Consider the following 20,054-nt stretch of genomic DNA (forward strand, 5'->3'; position numbering starts at 1 on the left):
ATTCATCTGGGCACAATAACAATGAAAAATATTTTCATAATATTCTACAAGTCTTTTTATGCCCCCAACGGGCGGAATATAGTTTTCGCACTGTCAGTCGGTCGGTCTGTCTGTCCGTCACATTTTTCGTGTCCGCTCTTTAATGCAAGTAGTTCTCATCCGATGTTCACCAAATTTGGTCACAAGTTGTATCTAGATAATGTCTAGGCCAAGTTCGAACATGGGTCATGCTAGGCCAAAAACTAGGTCACGGGGTCACTGAGTGCATTTCAAACATTCAGCATGGTGTCTGCTCTCTAATTCAAGGAGTTTTCATCCGATATTCCCCAAACTTGGTCACAAGTTTTATCTAGATAATGTCTTTGCCAACTTCAAACATGGGCCATGCCTGGCCAAAAAGTAGGTCAAGGGGTCACTTGGTGTGTTTTAAACACAGTCGTCGAAATTTGCACTAGTCCGACAGCAAAAAACTAGTTTTTTTAAATTCGGGCTTGTAGGAAATCCAATATTACAAGCCCGACGTGCTTGTACAATTCATTTAACAAAACAAGTTCGAATTTCATTTTCAATATTTGTAAACAAAGTTTTGAGCCGCGTAAATCAACAGCTGCTTATGTTTTAACACACTGCGCGCACGTGCTGGGCAATCAGCCGATAATTGGATTACTGCGCATAAAGCGCATGGTTTTGTGGTTCCCGGATTATTATTATGTAAAATAAATCTTTTGCATTTCGTTCGGGACACAGAGAGTAATGGCCGAACAGTTGTCATTGAAGTACGTCGTTGAGGAATGCGAATCTGAGGTAAGTGTGATTGACGCATTTGTCAACTGGCTTTTTGTAGAATAACCTGGCACTAAATTGCTTATATATTTTCTGGTGGTTCAGGTTTGCCCTCTCTTTCACATGGATATATGGGATACATTTCTGCTAATTTTTTACCTAAACTTAATGTATATATTTATAATTGTGATTAAATTGAAATCCGTGTGTGAAATTAATTTCTTCTTATTTCAGGATCCGAAAGAGGCTGTCTCAGATGAAGAGGAAGCTGACTTGGATGAGGATGAAATTAATAAGAGAGTTGTATTGTGTTCTAAAGATTGAATAAATGAATGCTTCTTTGGATGTTTTATGTTATGTTTATCTGCATTTTTAACAAAAATGTTTGGGCTAGTAAAATCTGACTCGGGCTAGTTCAAATTCCCATATTACTAGCCCCACTTGCTTGTAGATTTACATCTCAATTTCAATGACTGTAAACAAACAGCATGGTGTCCGCTCTCTAATTCAAGTAGTTTTCATCCAATCTTCACCAAACTTGGTCACAAGTTTAACTAGATGATCTCTAGGCCAAGTTCGAACATGGGCCATGCCGGGCCAAAACTAGGGCACAGGGTCACTTAGTGTGTTTCAAACATTTAGCATGGTGTCCGCTCTCTTATCCAAGTTGTTTTCATCCGATCATTACCAAACTTGGTCACAAGTTTTATCTAGATAATGTCTAGGCCAAGTTTGAACATGGGCCATGCCGGGCCGAAAACTATGTCACAGGGTCAAAAACTAGGTCAGGGGTCACTTAGTGCGTTTTAAACATTCAGCATGGTGTCCGCTCTCTATTTCAAGTAGTTTTCATCTGATCTTCACCAAACTTGGTCACAAGTTAACAAGAAGATACGTGCATTCCTGTTATTTGCATGCAAAGAATTGGCAGAAAAAAATTCTACAAACTGTAGCAGATGACATATGTAACAAACAACACAATTTAAATATTGAACACCTGTTATGAAGCAAAGTAATAGTTTAATGAAATAAAGGCAATGTATATCTCAAAAACATTTAAATGGTTATGCTTTTATGTAGTGACAAAGTTACAGTTGGGGGCATCCGTGTCGTGTGGACACATTTCTTGTTTGGTTCATTATTTGAACACATTGTCAATTGTTTAGTTGTAATCAATTGGGAAATGAAGATGGACTGTTGTGATACATATTTCAATTATACTTATATGGCTTGTGATATATGTGATTTGAAAGTATATTTTACTATAACATGTGACAGTACATAGCACTCAAGGAACAAAAACACGATGAAAAGATACAACTCATTCACAATTAAAAAAATGTTTTATTTATCAATACAGTACTAGTAATGAAGAGTTATTGTCATTTCACTATATCATTGAAACTCATCAACAGGTCTTAACTTTCTTTTACAATCTTAACAGTGTTCAGTTTTTCAGTACATAACTTGTTGGGCACCAAATTCAATCAATGTCAAAAACAAAGAATTAAAATAACGAAAGTTGGCAAGCCAGTATGAAACAGGATTTTATCGTCTGAGGCATTAATGTCTTCGGTGTTAATTTCTGGTCTTTCGGTATTTGTGGATGTTTCATGCATGTCAGGAGATGACTGTTCACCGACAATTCCAGAGCTGCCATCACCGACACTGGTGTCATCAGCATGTTACTTGGCATAGCTGTAATAGATAGATTTTATGTATATTTTATATATATTGTATCTTTTAAAAATCTCACTGTGGCATAGTGGATCTGATGCCTGCCTAGCGATTGGGAGGCCGCAGGTTTGATCCCTCCTTGGGGAGCGTTCTCGTGATCTCTTTAAAATACACCATGTACTGGTTCTAATTGCACCCAGCAGTGATAATTTTGAACATTTGCTCCTCAAAATATTTTCATTTATGCCTGTACATTCCGCAGTGTGGTTTGTACATGCGATTCTCTCCCCTGCAACCTCGGACCTCGGACACTACCGATAAAGTTTGCTGAGGTCAGGTATTATTCCCAAAACTGTCGGACCTCGTGTCCCACAAACAAAAAACTTATCAGACCTCATGTCTGGTAAGATTTTTTTGTCTTTCGCATGGTTGGTATAATTCATATTAGTCCCAACTTTAGTCTAGTGAGTCAATAAGGTTGTGCTGAAACACAATCCAGATCCTTACATAATGCAGTCACAAATGACCATCATATCAAGACGATGTGTCACAAGCAACAACCATGTCACTCAGGGTTGGCACCAATCGACCGCCCCCGGTGTTAACCAGCGGTTTTTACCGGTTAAAACCGCCCCTGTCAATACTCCCGAAGTGGTCATTACTGGTCAATACTGGTCGATTGAACTTTACCCCCAATTTTAATTTATATTCCATGCCTAATTAAACAATATTGATAATGTAAATTAAACAGACATGTTGCCAATAATGTCTTAAGCTATTAATACCCACTATTTTATACCTGTTCATGCAATTTGTAGGCCAATCTCTCAAAATTGTGCAAATAAGTCAAAGTTGGTCAATTTGATTTTTCTGGTTGATTAAACTTTTTTTCAATTCTAATGAATTATGATGCTCAGATAATTCTGTGCTTGATTCAACAAGAACCTGTCAATTACTGTGTATGAGTTGTTCCTCATACCCCACTGTCCCCACAGTCTTCTAACAGTCTTCTCTACTATACAGGTTGGGGCTGATAAAAGGGCCTTAAATGGCACCTTTTTGACACAATCCTTACTTGTCATGTATTCTTGCATTTATTTCTTTAAATACTTTTTAAACAAAATAGTGAAAAAAACTTAAATTTTTATTGATATAAGAATAAAAAACATAATAAGAAATAATATTTAAGAGAAAAAATAATTGAAAAGAAGAGTAGACCCACAATTGGAAAACATTATTTGTTGGCAAAATCAAGAACTTTGATTGTTTATTCATTTGAATACCAATTGAACTTTTTAATATGAAAGGGAAAAAAACCCTCCTAATACAGAAAGGAAACAAGTTAGAAGTAACTATTAAATTAAAAGCAAGTACAATGTGTGAGTGATATGAAATAGCCTATGGACAGATTTGCTAAATTGTCAATATCAGACAGGGCCGGATCCAGAGAGGACCCAGTTGGGGGGGCACAAGATATGTTGCGCACATCTAGGGGGGTCCGGGGGCATGCCCCCCGTAAATTTTTTTGTTCTTATATCGTCTGTGGTGCGTTTTTGGGCTATTTCCTGAGCAAAATAAAGACTATTTTTATACTTTATAATGGTGCTTTCTAGTGCTGCAACAATATACCGGTATATCGGTATATATCGCAATACGCAATCCGCATATTGTATTGCAATACGATTTTCATCATACCGGTACGAAAATTTTACAAAAATTCATTCACATTTCATCCAGAAAAGCCATCCGAAATAACGATATAAAGGTAAACAAAGCAAAGCGGTGTAAATAAATTTTTACGTAAAAATAGCATTCTAAAAAGTGTATTTTACGGAGTAGCGTTGTTACAATACACTCCACGCATTTTCCCCAATTTCCCTCCATACTCCGCGGTGATTGACCTGGAGGGAGATTAAGAAAATACCGCCAGACGCGGCGTTTGCATGATTTTGGACGCGGCGGTTAACGATCGGCAAAACGGATAAGCCGACGCGGCAGCCCTCGGCGTTGGTAACGCTGGGGAAACTCCGCGTTTTACGAGATAACGATCAATTTAATTTTGTTTGACTTCCTGATTTTCAAATAAAATTACATTTATAACAAGTACATACATGTACATGTAGTATAATATTTACAATTAAAAAAACCCCAACCAAGATAGATCGATCCCGACGTGGTTGTAGAAGTAGTTGTTGTTGTATAGAAAACTCGTCAAAGTCAATTCTCTGCTCGCTAATGCATTTATTTTCTCTTTGAAGTTAGGTTATTTCATTGATTGCTAAAAGAAGGTGGTAACTATTGAGTTGATAGTTGCATTTAATATTCACAGTTGTATTCTTGTTGCGTCGACATTCAAAACAATGTTTACCAGTAATTATGGACCAAATCGGCAGAGTGACATTCACACATGTTAATCCCTTTTGTCAAAACACCGCAGACAGCAGTCTTCACAATTGGTCAGTTGACAAGCTTTGCGTGTTTTCATAACGTCAAACACTTAAAATCCAGTTCCGCCCAGATGTCTTCTTTAATAAGTTTACAGTACAATTACTGTAAAATAATTACTCTACTAAAATACCGTAACGATAAAGATTCGGCGTGTATGATTTGAAATTATTTTGGAGGAAATATCAACTTATTTGCGATATAATTTTGTTAAAAAATACCAAAGAAACTTTTAACAGAAATAAACAAAATTCAATGTTCTCTGCGCTATAAAGTTTGTATTAAAAAAATCAATACATGCACGCTTTGCAGGAGTATACCTTGTAGATTGCAGCATAATTTTCGCGCGCTTTTGTAGGGAAATATACATAATGACTGTATATTGGAAGCATTTGTAAACGTTGTGTTAACATTAAAAATCGTAGTGTGTTTCGGATTACTAATTATTATTCTTATTTGGAAATTTTACGGAACATTTATTCTTGTCTTATATGTGTTATGATTTAAATATTAATTTGTCAAATGTCTTATATTCATTCATATTGTAGACGTACCTGTGAATTAAAAAACATAATTTTTATACATATTAATTTTCTATACAATTATCTTTTTTATACATGTACAACAGTATTTAAACAATTTATTATGACAATGATTTTATTTTTTGGCATGCCCAGTAGCACACTGCTAACGCGGCGTTGCGCGGCGGTCACTGATAAGCACGGAAATTGTCTGCATTTACCGAATAGGCTAAAGTAATACACGCCGCGGGAATTAGCGAACGCGGCGTAACGCCGAGCGTTTAATCGAGTTGACCTCGCTCTCTCAACGCCGCGTGCACACTCGCTAGCAGAAAAAAACCCGCGGAGGGAGCGCGTTTTTTGGGGAAAACGCGTGGAGTGTACTGTACATGGGAGCATTCGTTCGATGCTTTTGAACAGATTATCGTTAAATTAATTGCGCACAACTGTAAATGTTTCGTTCGATTCTGAATTGAGCATTTTAAATTTGTAATCCGAATTTCGGAAACACGCTTCCAAATTTTAATGCTTACGCGACAATAAAAAAATAGCGTCAAATAAAAAGTGCTTAATCCTTTGTCTCAATAAAAAGCGCGCGAAAATTATGCAGACATGTAGAATGTCGCATGGAAAGTATGGGTGTATTTTGTGTTGTATAAAAACGGGAACATCATGTCAGGCGAATTACGCGTGTTCAGTGAAAACAAAAACGTCCCGGTTGGACGTTATTTCATCACATCTTTAAATAGTAACAAATGCCATAATGTTTTTGATACTTAAGAAAATTTGCGAATGTTTGTGTTTCTTGTTATTCTTGAGCACATTTATAGTAAATATTTACCAGAATTTGCTTTAAAACTGGAATATACGGGATTATCGGGTGATTGGCGAGTTATAATTCTGGTAAAGTTAGCAATATATTGCGATATATTGCAATACGGGTTTTTGAACTGACAATATATTGCAATACGGTTTTTGGCGTATTGTTGCAGCACTAGTGCTTTCAACATAAAGAAGTAAAAGAAAATGCTGTGTATAAATAATGTTAATTTTTTATTTCCAATTGTGATTGGCATTCAATTGTTCAACAAGTAACAAATACAAACAAACAAAAAAATCACAATTTTCAAACTGTCATCAGGAAAATGTACAAGCTATCACTCTCTTTAAGTTAAGACAAGTCATTGTCATCATTGCTTAAATCAGACTCCAAAATACAAGGCAGTTTCATTTTTAGCTCATCTATTTTTTGAAAAAAAATTATGAGCTATTGTCATCACCTTGGCTGTCGGCGTCGGTGTCCGGTTAAGTTTTGCGTTTAGGTCCACTTTTCTCAGAAAGTATCAATGCTATTGCATTCAAACTTGGTACACTTACTTACTATCATGAGGGGACTGGGCAGGCAAAGTTAGATAACTCTGGCATGCATTTTGACTGAATTATGTGCCCTTTTTATACTTAGAAAATTGAAAATTTTGGTTAAGTTTTGCGTTGAGGTCCACTTTTTTCAGAAAGTATCAATGCTATTGCATTCAAACTTGGTACACTTACTTACTATCATGAGGGGACTGGGCAGGCAAAGTTAGATAACTCTGGCGTGCATTTTGACAGAATTATGTGCCCTTTTTATACTTAGAAAATTGAAAATTTTGGTTAAGTTTTGTGTTTAGGTCCATTTTATTCCTTAAGTATCAAAGCTATTGCTTTTATACTTGCAACACTTATTAACTATCGTGAGGGGACTGTGCAGGCAAAGTTATGTAACTCTGACTGGCATTTGGACGGAATTATGGGCCCTTTATACTTAGAAAATTGAAAGTTTGGTTAAGTTTTGTGTTTTGGTCCACTTTACCCCTAAAGTATCATAGATATTGCTTTTATACTTGGAACACTCGCAAACTATCATAAGGGTACAGTAAAAGGACAAGTTGCATAACTCTTGATGTCATTTTTACGGAATTATGGCCCTTTTTTGACTTAGTAACTTTGAATATATGGTTAAATTTTGTGTTTCGATCCAATTTACTTCTTAAGTATCAAGGCTATTGCTTTCAAACTTCAAATACTTTCATGCTATCATGAGGTTACTGTACCTGGCAAGTTGAATTTTACCTTGACCTTTGAATGACCTTGACTCTCAAGGTCAAATGATTAAATTTTGCTAAAATTGCCATAACTTCTTTATTTATGATTAGATTTGATTGATACTTTGACAAAACTACTCTTACCTGACATACCACAATAGACTCCACCCAAACCATCGACCGTGCCCCCCCCCCCCCTTCCCCCCCTTTCCCCCCCCCCTTTTTTTTATTTTATTATTTTTTTTTTATTAAGATCATCTCACAAATGACCACCACACCCTCACACTATACCCCCCCACCCACCCCACCCCCTCCACAATTTTTTTTTTTAAACCGTTAAAAAACTAAACTATTTATTTTTATTATTTTATGTTTGAAATACTGTCCAACAATCGCACCCAAGAATCCCCCCCACCCCCCCCTCCCCCCACCCGAATCCCCCCCCCCCCTAATTTTTTTTTTTTAATTTTTTTTTTTTAAGATCATCTCACAAATTACCACCACACCCTCACACTATACCCCCCCCACCTCACCCCCCCCCCCAATTTTTTTTTTGAAACGGTTAAAAAACACAAATATTTTTATTATTTTATGTTTGAAATTCCGTCCAACCATCGCACCCAAGAATCCCCCCCCCTACCCACCCCCCCCCCTCCCCCCCCCCCCCCCCCCCCCCCGATTTTTTTTTTTTTTTTTCCTTTTTTTCGCATTTTTGGAAGATAATGTAATAAATGTCCACACCCCCACGCAATGCACCCCTCTTCACTCCACCCCTCCCTCCTTTGTGATTGAAAATGAGAGTCCCTTCACCTTTAAAAAGAAAATAGATGAGCGGTCTGCACCCGCAAGGCGGTGCTCTTGTTTAGCATAGGTGCAACGCACCTATGCTTAAGGTATATACGACATTTTGAAAACCCACATCGATCGGTTGCCCATTATGAAGCCTTACCTGATCAAAAATCAGACGAAATATCTATTTAATTTAGTATATGGTAATTCTTACAAATTGTTTTTGGAAACGTTTTTCTAACGTTTTCTTCCAAGAATATTGCTGACACCGTTTTTAGTGAATTTTTCTAAGACTGTTTTACGTGATAAAACCTTCTTAGAAACTAAAACAAATTTCGTTCGTAAAACAATTCTGTTCTTGTTGATAGTGACCTCACACCTAATTTCTATATTGCCGTTGTGTACTGTTCTGTGAGAGGTCAAATGTTTACATAACTGAATTCATAAGGCCCTGGTTTAAGGATATGTAGCATTTCATCGGTTAATTATAAATAGATATTAAAACATATTCTCAGCAGGAAGTGGGGCATAAAGCACTTTTATTCTTTGAAAATGTGTAAAAAATGGCGGGAGTACGATGAATGTTTTCTGATTTATGACATGGATTCTGACCTGCCTTTCTATGGATTTGATGAAGTAGAGTTTGAAAGTAATAGAGATGTGTTAATTGAAGTTAAAATGATTTACTTTGAGCTAGAAATTAACGTTACGAGTAGAGCTTACGGTTTAAATGTGGCATCGGATTTTATGGATTCGTGCGAATTCTGGACGAGTGTTGTGTCTGTAAAATATTAAATGGAAAGCTGTAAATGTATCAAGTCGGAAAAGAAAACGGATGGTTGCATAATGGTATGCGTGAAATAATGTAATTCTACGTATTTATTTTCATAGTTATGTCATTTTGTAACCATTCACATTCGTCACTATTTGGAATTCCCGTTTCTAAAAATAGAACAAGTTGGTAACAAGGGGGGCGACTCGTGATGTCAGCAATCGTTAAGGTTACAATATACTAAATAATCGAGTCATGAAGGGCTGTACTCTCTAAACAAATCATCATATTTTCCTCGAAAGCATGTTATACACTTTAGACTGTTGTTCTGGTTTTATAGTTTGGAGATATTGATAGGGTCAGCATAGGTGTTCACTACTAAATCCCTGAAATAGGATAAAGTTGGAGAATAAAGTAAAAAATGGCACTGCAAAAGGAAACAATCCACTAGAAAACGGCCGAAAAAAAGGCGCAAAAACAGTCGATTTTGATTTGAGTCCAATTCTTTTTTGGTTTGAACATGACATATCTTTTTTATTGCTTAAATCGATTCAGCTAAGAATGCCCGTCAAGAAAAGGTATGGTTATGGGGGTCTCTATGTGCAAAATGTTGTATTTATTTTCGCTTGCACAATGTTGTATTTATTTTCGCTCAAAGTTGTCGCTTTTACATCGAAACATATAAGGAAACTATTTAGTATATTTTGACTTAAACATTTACTTCAGCAGCAACTTCCCTGTATCTTGCAACTATGCTTTCAGCGCCATCGGCGCTCTCGTTCTTGGATTCTGTCTTGCAAATTGCTTGACAATGTCACTAACATTCACATGAATGTCCCTGTGCACTGACATCAGACACAGAACAGTGAGTCTTTTTTCCCCCATTGTTGAACGACAGCTTGTTTTCACATTCCCTAACATTGAAATGCTCCTTTCGCATTCACAGCTTGTCACTGGAAATGTTGCTGCAATTTTTAATATCGTATAAATGTTTGGGAAATCTGTCTATTGCATGCTTTTAATGCAGCACTTAATGTTGAAGGGGGGTTGGGATCATTTACCTACTTACACCTCCAGCACTCAATGTCTGCCTGAAGTGTTCCTGGTGAAGGGAGGTCATCAAAGTAGTACTCCAGACTGGTGTTGTTCAGGTCCTGTCTTACTGATGGAATAACAACTGTTTATATTAAGCGTGATAAAATATGTTTGTTATTAATTGAAAATTCAAATGCTGAAAAATGTGCATAAAATATTCAATAAAGTTCAATTACTGTCATTAAATTTATTTCTACAATGCTTATATAGAGCAGAACATGCATATTTAATTGAATTGTCTTTTTTATCATACTATCAGTATAAAGAAAGTTGTTAATAAATTTAAACTCAATCTTTTTGTTCTTTCATTGCAATATTTTAGAGTTAAAAATTTAACAAACTGAATAAACTTAACGCAATTGACGGATTATAATACCAAAATATTTATTAATAAATTCTCACCTTAGGCTCAATAACTTTGGCTCCGAGTTGTTGCCTTTCGCTTCATTGTGATGAAGAAAATGCTGTGAAACGCTGTATTATATACCGCAAGAAACGTCTCCATATATAACGTCCCCATGGTTATGACAATACACTGTTAATTGGTATACTTGCCTTCAAAACAACGTTCAAGATCAACCAGACGCTTATTGAATGTAAATGACAGACGCTCACTGTTATCTAGACGCTTTAAATCTACGGCCGCAAAGAGTTTTTGCTACGGTGATAATTGAGTGTTAACGTCAAAAAGGTCCCCCCTGTGGATAGTAGACGGTAAGGTTGTTAAGATAAAAAGCAGGTAGGGGAGGCACTTCCTTTGTCGGAAATCGGGGAAACCAGAACATCTGGCCAAGTTGGTTTCACAAACACACACAAATAAATTTTTTGTCTTCAGCCGCTGGGGGGGCACGTGCCCCTCATGCCCTCCGGTAAATCCGTGCCTGTCAGAGACATAACACTGCATGCATTTTATTACCAACTAAGAGGCCAGATTTATAACCCTAGAATACACAAGAGTTCTGTTTGCCCATCTGCTTATCAAATAGATAAATCAATAGATAAGTGAAATGTTATGGTACCTGCAATAGTAATAATACAGATGTAATACACTGAGATAAAGATATTGCCTTAGTCCTTATGTATTTGAGGCTGTTTCCATAAATAATAAAGAAGTAACTTTGTACAGCTTTAAAGATTTTTTACAATAAATAACTCAGAAAAAAGTTTATCAATTACAGAATAATTATTGATTTAATATAAAATGGCTCCTTTGTAATGTTTAAATGCTAAAATTTTCAATCGACCAGTGTTGACCAGTAAAGACCAGTAATGACCAGTATTGACCAGTTTTAACCGGGTATTGACCGCTGGCCCAGTCAATACTCGATTGACCGGTCAATATGCCAACCCTGATGTCACTTTATCAAGATCAAGGTCATAGTGGAAGCTTAAGATTTCTTATGTATTGCATATTCCTTATACAGTTTTTGTATGTTGACTTTGAAAGTACACATTTGTGTCCGGCCCATAACAATTTTGTTCATGCTTCACTTCAAAATAAATTGGCTCAAATGATCAATATATCAAGACAAGGCATTGTGCGCTAAAGCATGTTGCTTGCTAAAACATCGAGATAACAATTGACACTTGGAGTTTGTGCATATTCCTTATATTATTGCATAAACTCTATCTGTAATGCCCTCTGGCGGGGAGAATTCGTGTATTTACAAGGCGATTCAAGTGCCGTTCAAGCCCTGTTATGTGTTTTTTATATTTATCCATAAACTGGTCCACGCGCAGTTACTTCCTTTCTCCGGCCTTCGACGACTTTCCAAGCATAAATGGGGAACTGAATAAGCACCAGTTTCCTAATGCATGCAGGGATAATGGCAATGAATATTTCAATCCACTTTTCAAATTATACCATCTGCAGCAGCACTCTCTTGACAGCTTTATTTTATTGGCAACGTCAATGAAGTTAAGGTTATTTACTCAACACTTTTAAAAGACTTTGCTGTAAAAGTGTTTATGTACCTTCAACGTTCCTGCTGTAAATTCCAAAATAATTCCTCATCTCTTACTTTGCGTGGCTGCATTTCAACTTTGCTTTAATCCACTGTTTAAACACATTTTAAATCGAAAACTGCCTATCCGAAGGTAAAACCTCGTCATTTCGGATGATGACCAAGTGATGCATATGTAAAACGCAACCTTGAGCTGTATGACGTCATTTGAAATAATCAAATTATTTTGTCAATGTCGAATAAACAAGACATATTGTTTTCAAGGTTATTTTAATTTATTTTGGTATGTGTTATTTGTTTATGCAATAATAGCGAAAATACACATTTTCTCGGACATGATCATCTGCGGGCTCTCTCAAAATCCGTTCCTGCCCGAGATTTTTCGAGCGCCCGCAGATGATGATGCCCCCGAAAACGTGTATTATTCCTATATTGCTTATAACTTTTTTGAGGTTAATGAAGGGGTGTATGGATAAAGTGCCATATAGGCATGTTGTTAACCAGGTTTTCTGAAGGAAAAAACTGGTTATTAGATTGGCGAATGTTGGCGGGCAGGCTGGTGGGCTGGCGGGCAGGCGGAACAAGCTTTTCCGGGCCATAACTTTGTCGTTTATTGTGAGATTTTTAAATAATGAGGCACATTTGTTTACCATCATTAGACGGTGTGTCGCGCGAAAGAATTACGTCGATATCTCCAAGGCCAAGGTCACACTTTGAGTTCAAAGGTAAAAAATGGCCATAAATGAGCTTGTCCTGGCCATAACTATGTCATTCATTGTTAGATTTAAAAATCATTTGGCACATATGTTTACCATTATTGGACGGTGTGTCGCACGAAAGAATTGCATCAATATCTCTAAGGTCAAGGTTGCCACGACTAAAAATATATTTATTTTGAAACAAAGGGGGTTAATGATAAATTATCAGTTCAGTTTGAGTTGTCTCCCTTTATCAGATTTTTTTTTCAAATTGAAAACCTGGTTTTGTGACAATTTTGTCCCTTGTTTTAGGTTGTTTGTTCACTCAGACCAAAATTGTGTTGTTATGGTTGTAGAATTAATTGAAAACTAGTCAAACTGGATTCTGCAAAAACTAAAAAAGTATTTAAGCTCTCTTTATGAAACAAGGTGTATGGATGAAGGCAGGGTTTTACATTCATGTCAAATTTAAAGGGGTCCCAAGGACTCTAGTTAATAATTTTCAGGGGTCCTGTCAATAAAAATGAGGGTCTCAATATAACTTAGTGAATGCTCGTAGATCACCTTGTTTTGACATTTTTGCAGACGAAAAAGGGAATATTTAAATGCATGCCATTTGAGCTACAAGCAGCACATGTATGCTAAATATGCTGGCTGTGTCAAAGTCAATTAGTTAAAAGTAAAGTAATCGATTATTTACGTAAACAATAGCTGAGATTTAACACACACCTATAAAATTAAAGATTGTATTATTTTTATGTCCCCCCACCTCTATAGTGGGGGACATATTGTTTTTGCCCTTTCTGTTGGTCTGTCTGTTGGTTTGCCCAAACTTTAACATTTTGCCATAACGTTTGCAATATTGAAGATAGCAACTTCATATTTGGCATTCATGTGTATCTCATGGAGCTGCACATTTTGAGTGGTGAAAGGTCAAGGTCATCCTTCAAGGTCAAAGGTCAACCAAAAAAAGAAAATAAAAGTCAAAGCGGCGCAGAAGGGGACATAGTGTTTCTGACAAACACATTTCTTGTTATAGTTTAATCTTGCTTGCCAGATAATAAGCTATTGTAACCTCAGTAAGCTTTTCTTTTATAGCGATATAAATAGCTCACATTTACACAATGTAATCTCAATTCGGGACTTTGCACCTAGCAACAGCAGGTGCACGAGAACACAATTGGTTGATAAATCAACAAGCAAGACAATCCTTCTAGAAAATTACGTACTGCAGTTGTCTTTTAGAGTTTCTTGTTGCTATTACGAGAACCAATACGTCAAAATGATTGTGCGTCCCATGGGACGCAAATTAACAAATATGACGGGTCCTGACTGGCATTTTATGCGTATTTGACGAAGAATATCGCGTCTCGTATAACCCTGATGAAGGGTCATTTGTTGAGTGTGCAAATAAAAAAATCTATATGTAAAAAAGGCCCTTAAAACGGACCCGATCTCAAAGCAAACGGACCCGATCCCAAACCGAAATTGTAAAAAAATTCCCAATTAAAATCAATTTTTTGTTCCAAATGGCCAGGAAAAGGCCTGATGTGTCAATATTTGTTGATAAAAAAAATCCCGGATCTGGTCCATTTTGTCGATAAAATATTCTCAAATTTGCCATTTTATGGATTTAAAAAATCCCAATTTGACCAGACTCCTTTTTTCCCAAATGGCTAGAACCCCCCCCCCCCCCATCCCTGAAAAAAGGTCAGTATTATTGTAATTCATCAAATATTTACTCTTTCATGTATTGATCATATAGTGTTCCTAAGTAACACAAAATTGTTTATTTATGAGAATTTTTCATGCTACACCGTCTGTTGACATTTTTTCACAAGAAATTATCATCCCCTGAAATGTCAATTTTGAGGCTATTTATAGTATGCAAATCTTGAAATTGCAATAGCAAATCAGAATGCACGGCTCAACAAGAACCTATTTTCAAGATGGCCGTTAGACAACACAATCAATTATTTATTATCATTACAGAAGATGAAGATGTGAGAAAAAAGCAACAAATATAAAGTCCAAAGGTTAATGAATATGTTTTTTATGATTCATGGTCATATATTTATAAAATATTTGTGATGTAACAACTTTATGAAATTACCCACGACTCAACATGCATATAGGATATACAGCTTGTCAACACAGCAACTTCATAATCAATTATGCATTTTATTATTATGCCCCCCTTCAAAGAAGAGGGGGTATATTGTTTTGCACATGTCGGTCCGTCGGTCTGTCCACCAGATGGTTTCCGGATGATAACTCAAGAACGCTTAGGCCTAGGATCATGAAACTTCATAGGTAGATTGATCATGACTGGCAGATGACCCCTATTGATTTTCAGGTCACTAGGTCAAAGGTCAAGGTCACAGTGACTCGAAATAGTAAAATGGTTTCCGGATGATAACTCAAGAATGCTTAGGCCTAGGATCATGAAACTTCATAGGTACATTGATCTTGACTGGTTTGGTAATAAGTTGTCAAATGTTCACCATGTGTAGATAACTTGTTGTTGGTAGAACCTGTCTAGCTTGAAGGTCAAGGTCAAATTTAAATGTCATATTTCCATTCGGGCATAATACATTTTGTCTGCACTGTAACTTAATAATTCATTATGCAATTTGTTAAATATTTAACACAAATGTTTCATGTGCAATCTTTTTGTTAATATACATGTACCACATGTGCACGAAAAAAAATTGTGTGTTGACGTAATGGTGTATAATATGTGTGTTTGTGTCTAGAATTTGAAAGGAATAGAACTGTTCATCAAGGCTTTTAAACTTTCATTATGAATCACTGCTGCAGGATTACCAAAGTTATTTTGAGATCCTTCAAAGCTGTTTAAATTAAGTTTTATTCTTAGGAAAAATACAATTGCTATGTGTTCTTTTGAATTTTACAAGCAACTTCCATAATGCTTGTGTGTAAATAATTTGCCATATAAAGCAGGTGATATCCAAGTGCACTTATTAGTAACCCAGTAAAATTGCAGCCTTTTAAAAAAATGATTGACGTTTTTGGAACGCTCTCTAATCAGTAGTCAATAAAGCAAGATATTAACATCAGATGTTTTCAGTATTTGAAATGTTTTAGTTCACACAATAGTGACATGTTGTATGACTCCAGGACTGAATGGATGAGTTTGGCATGACAGAAGAGGAGGAGCTGTTGATTGACAGTCTTTTCTACAAGTGTGATAGCCACAATGAAGGTCTGGTTGGGGTAAGCGCTGTCATACAGTATCTGAAGTCCTGCCAGAATCAGTGTAACGTAAGTTGTGGTTTACAAAATATTTATACCCTCACACAGACACACACACACACTCATGTACAGTAATGTAGTAAATGGGTAATATGTCTCCATCATGCATTCTATACATAAATGGTGACGTCACTACGTTATTGTCACCTCTATACTTAGACGCATCACGCACCTCCATTTGGAGGCATTTATGACTACGACACAAAGAAGTCTGCGGATGAATGAAGAATTTGCTTTATAAGTAAACTTTCATGTTATGATTTAAAAGTTAAGTATAATTTTGTTCAGTCTTACACTCTTATGTTAGTATCAATTAAAATTTTCGTAACTTTTCAACAATTTCGCTCTTTATTCATTTTTTTTAAACTGTACTTTCACTTTCGGTTGTATAACAACATGTATCCTTTATTGACGAAAGTTTGCAATGAAATAGCGTTTTCAAAACCGCTTAAAAAGTTTCAAAAGGTTATCTGATGCATGTTATGAATAGACACAATGTCATAGCTATATTGCCGACTAGTATGGGAACAATTTGGTATTTCAAGTGGCTCCATTTGCATTGCAAGAGAAGTTCAAATTGGCTTGTTCAGTTTGTTAAATTTTGACACCCTAATTATATATTTTTTTATAAGTATCTGATAGATTTTTTTCTTTAAATAATTGAGATCAATGAAAATTTTAGTAAAAGCACAGCATTGATGTTCTATGATGGTCATTTTTTAGTGGAATAGTATGTTACAATAAAACAATTATAACTATTGTATTAATGAATTTAGATTAGGTGTCATCTTTAAATGGGGTAGTAATTCATTATATGAGATTAGCACATTATATAGTTGAAAAATAAATAACACTTTAATGACTTACCATAGTAAAATAAAGTAGCATAGAATATGTTGCAGGTCATAAAATGTAAAACTGAAATTGATGAAGCTTTACAAATATTTTACACTGACAACACTGTTGGTTTTCCCCAAAAAAATCCTTCCTCTCTACCTGCCCTAGTTTTTTGGGGCAAATTCAAATATAATTAATATCATTGAGTTAAATTATTAAAATATCAATATGTTTTGATTACATTAGCTTATTTTATTATTAATAATAAATACTTTGCAAGGAAAGTCCAATTCTGTTTTAATTTGTCTTAATTAGGTACTAGTAAAATTGAAAATATCAGTGACATCCAAAACTTGGCTTATATGCGTATGAATGCATATTTTCTTTGACAGTTACATAGTACCCTATTTAATTGGATTAAAAACAACAAATAACTATAGGTCCACAACCCAGCCCAAGTTGATTCAAACTGAATTAATTCATCAATTGATCCTATTTAATTATATTAAAAACAACATGTGTAAGATTTTGAGAATATCCCATGTATTCCTCTAGTATTCCTCTAGTACACAAACATGCACGTCTTACTAATGATTTACATGCACTCCTTAAACAGTTTAACAAAAGTAATGAATGATTAATCCAAAGAAAACAACAAACAAGCAGCTTCATATAAAACGTTAATTACATAAGATTACATAAGCAAACAAGATGTGTTTGTGAAACACAATGTCCCCCTATATGATGTTTGACCTTGTAGGATGACCTTGACCTTGACCCTTCACCACTCGAAATGTGCAGATCCTTGAGATACACACGCATTTCAAATATAAAATTGCTAGCTTCAATATTGCAGAAGTGACATTACATGCGCAATTTTGACCCATATATTTGACCTTGAAGGATGACCTTGACCTTGACCTTTCACCACTCAAAATGTTCAGCTCCATGAGATACACATGCATGCCAAATATCAAGTTGCTATCTTCAATATCGCAAAAGTATTCATAAAATAAGCGATATGGGCCACATATATTTGACCTCTGACCTTGAAGAATGACCTTGACCTTTCACCACTCAAAATGTGCAGCTCCATGAGATACACATGCATGCCAAATATCAAGTTGCTATCTTCAATATCGCAAAAGTATTCATAAAATAAGCGATTTGGGCCACATATATTTGACCTCTGACCTTGAAGGATGACCTTGACCTTTCACCACTCAAAATGTGCAGCTCCATGAGATACACATGCATGCCAAATATCAAGTTGCTATCTTCAATATTGCAAAAGTATTCATAAAATGAGCAATTTTGGCCACATATATTTGACCTCTGACCTTGAAGGATGACCTTGACCTTTCACCACTCAAAATGTGCAGCTTCATGAGATACACGTGCATGCCAAATATGAAGTTGCTATCTTCAATATAGCAAAAGTTATTGCAAAATGTTAAAGTTGGCGCAAACAGACAGACAGACCAACCAACCAACCAACAGACAGGGCAAAAACAATATGTCCCCCACTACTATAGTGGGGGACATAAAAAATCATTTTGATAATAAATCAAGATTATACTTCAACCAAACCATTATAAATTTATTGTGGGGTGTGGGGGGTAATGTAAGCACTAAAACTAAAATGGGGGAAATGTCTGGGGAGGGAACATCTTAGGGGGGGGCGTCCGGAATTCCTGCTAAGGGCGACAGTGTTGTTAATGTGTCTTTAGAAGAAATAACTGAAGGAAAGTACTCATTGGTGTATGCCCATCCAGAAGCATTTCTGAGCATATCAATTGGAACAGCAATATTGAGTGCATTTGAAAGAGATATAACTGTTTCATGCATTGCTTTTGATGAAGCCCACAAGTCATGGTCCTTTAATGGTAGCTTTCCTATTAGGGAATTTTATACTTATTTTTTACTCTACAATCTAGCTCTATTGTCATTAAATGAGAAGTTTTATTATCCAACAGGTTTTGTGTTTGAACCTCACAAATTTTATAATACCAAAGTCCCATCATATAATCATCATCACAATCAGCAGCAGCATTATCATATTCATCATCATCATCGTTAGCAGCAGCATCATTGTGTTGTATTATCAGAATTCAATACAAATACAAACACAACCATTACAACTCTTACTACTACTACTACTACTAATTAATTAATTATCTACTACTACAACAAGAACAACACATATGACTACTACTACTGATCTTACTTCTACTACTACTAGTCTACTACTACTACTACTACTACTACTACTTCTACTACTACTACTACTACTACTACTACTACTACTACTACTACTACTACTACTACTACTACTACTACTACTACTACTACTTCTACTACTACTACTACTAATACTACTACTTCTACCACCACCACCACCACAACCACCACCACTACTACTACTACTACTACTTGGTACACCAGAACTTGTTGTCCATGGAGACGATAATGAGAACTCCCAGAGTATTGATCGAACCCACGCCCAGCGGTCATCATTCTCTACACCATAGTGACCATGAATTAATATTTGACGCCATGTACAACATAATTCACCTTATTACAAAAAACATGGAATTCACAAAATGACTGAAAATGCTTTAAAATAAATGCAAATTTGAAATTTGAAACAAAACAACCTAAGCAATACATAATAAGAAACACTACATTATTGAAACACTGATACCATGAACATTTTAGGGTGTAACACCTTATGTACATGTACCAGACCTTTTATGTACTGCCGATACTTTGAAACTTTATGTACCACCTACATAAAATATAGGTGTTATTGTCCATTCATTCATAGCAGTCCTAATGAATTAAGGTCATTCTCTAAACATGATTAAAGTTTAAAGAAGGAAATAATTTGATTTTTTTACAGTTTGAACATTAAGGTTATTCTCTCTTCTCTTCAAAGTATCACATTTCAATTATACAATATAATACAAACATTTTAGACTTTATAATCCTTAGTCAGGATAAGATAAGAGACAAATGAATTTTTATAATTTACGTCAATTTCAGGTAAGACTAATAAATCATTTATTAAGTACTACATGTACTTGGACTAATAAATTAAACTAAGACACTCA

The 20,054-nt window shown here is 35.6% G+C and overlaps 1 protein-coding gene across 1 annotated transcript in view; it reads left to right on the forward strand.

Annotated features, from left to right (window-relative positions):
* The window catches only part of LOC127878479 (uncharacterized), a 349,860-nt gene that overhangs the window by 30,904 nt on the left and 298,902 nt on the right, over window positions 1–20,054 (forward strand). The window contains exon 2 of the mRNA XM_052425005.1: window positions 15,970–16,113. Coding sequence (XP_052280965.1) covers window positions 15,976–16,113 — 138 coding nt within the window. The 5' untranslated portion in view covers window positions 15,970–15,975. The remainder of the gene's footprint in view (window positions 1–15,969; window positions 16,114–20,054) is intronic.

This window comes from Dreissena polymorpha, chromosome 4 (genome assembly GCF_020536995.1).
Source record: "Dreissena polymorpha isolate Duluth1 chromosome 4, UMN_Dpol_1.0, whole genome shotgun sequence".
NCBI lineage: Eukaryota > Metazoa > Mollusca > Bivalvia > Myida > Dreissenidae > Dreissena > Dreissena polymorpha.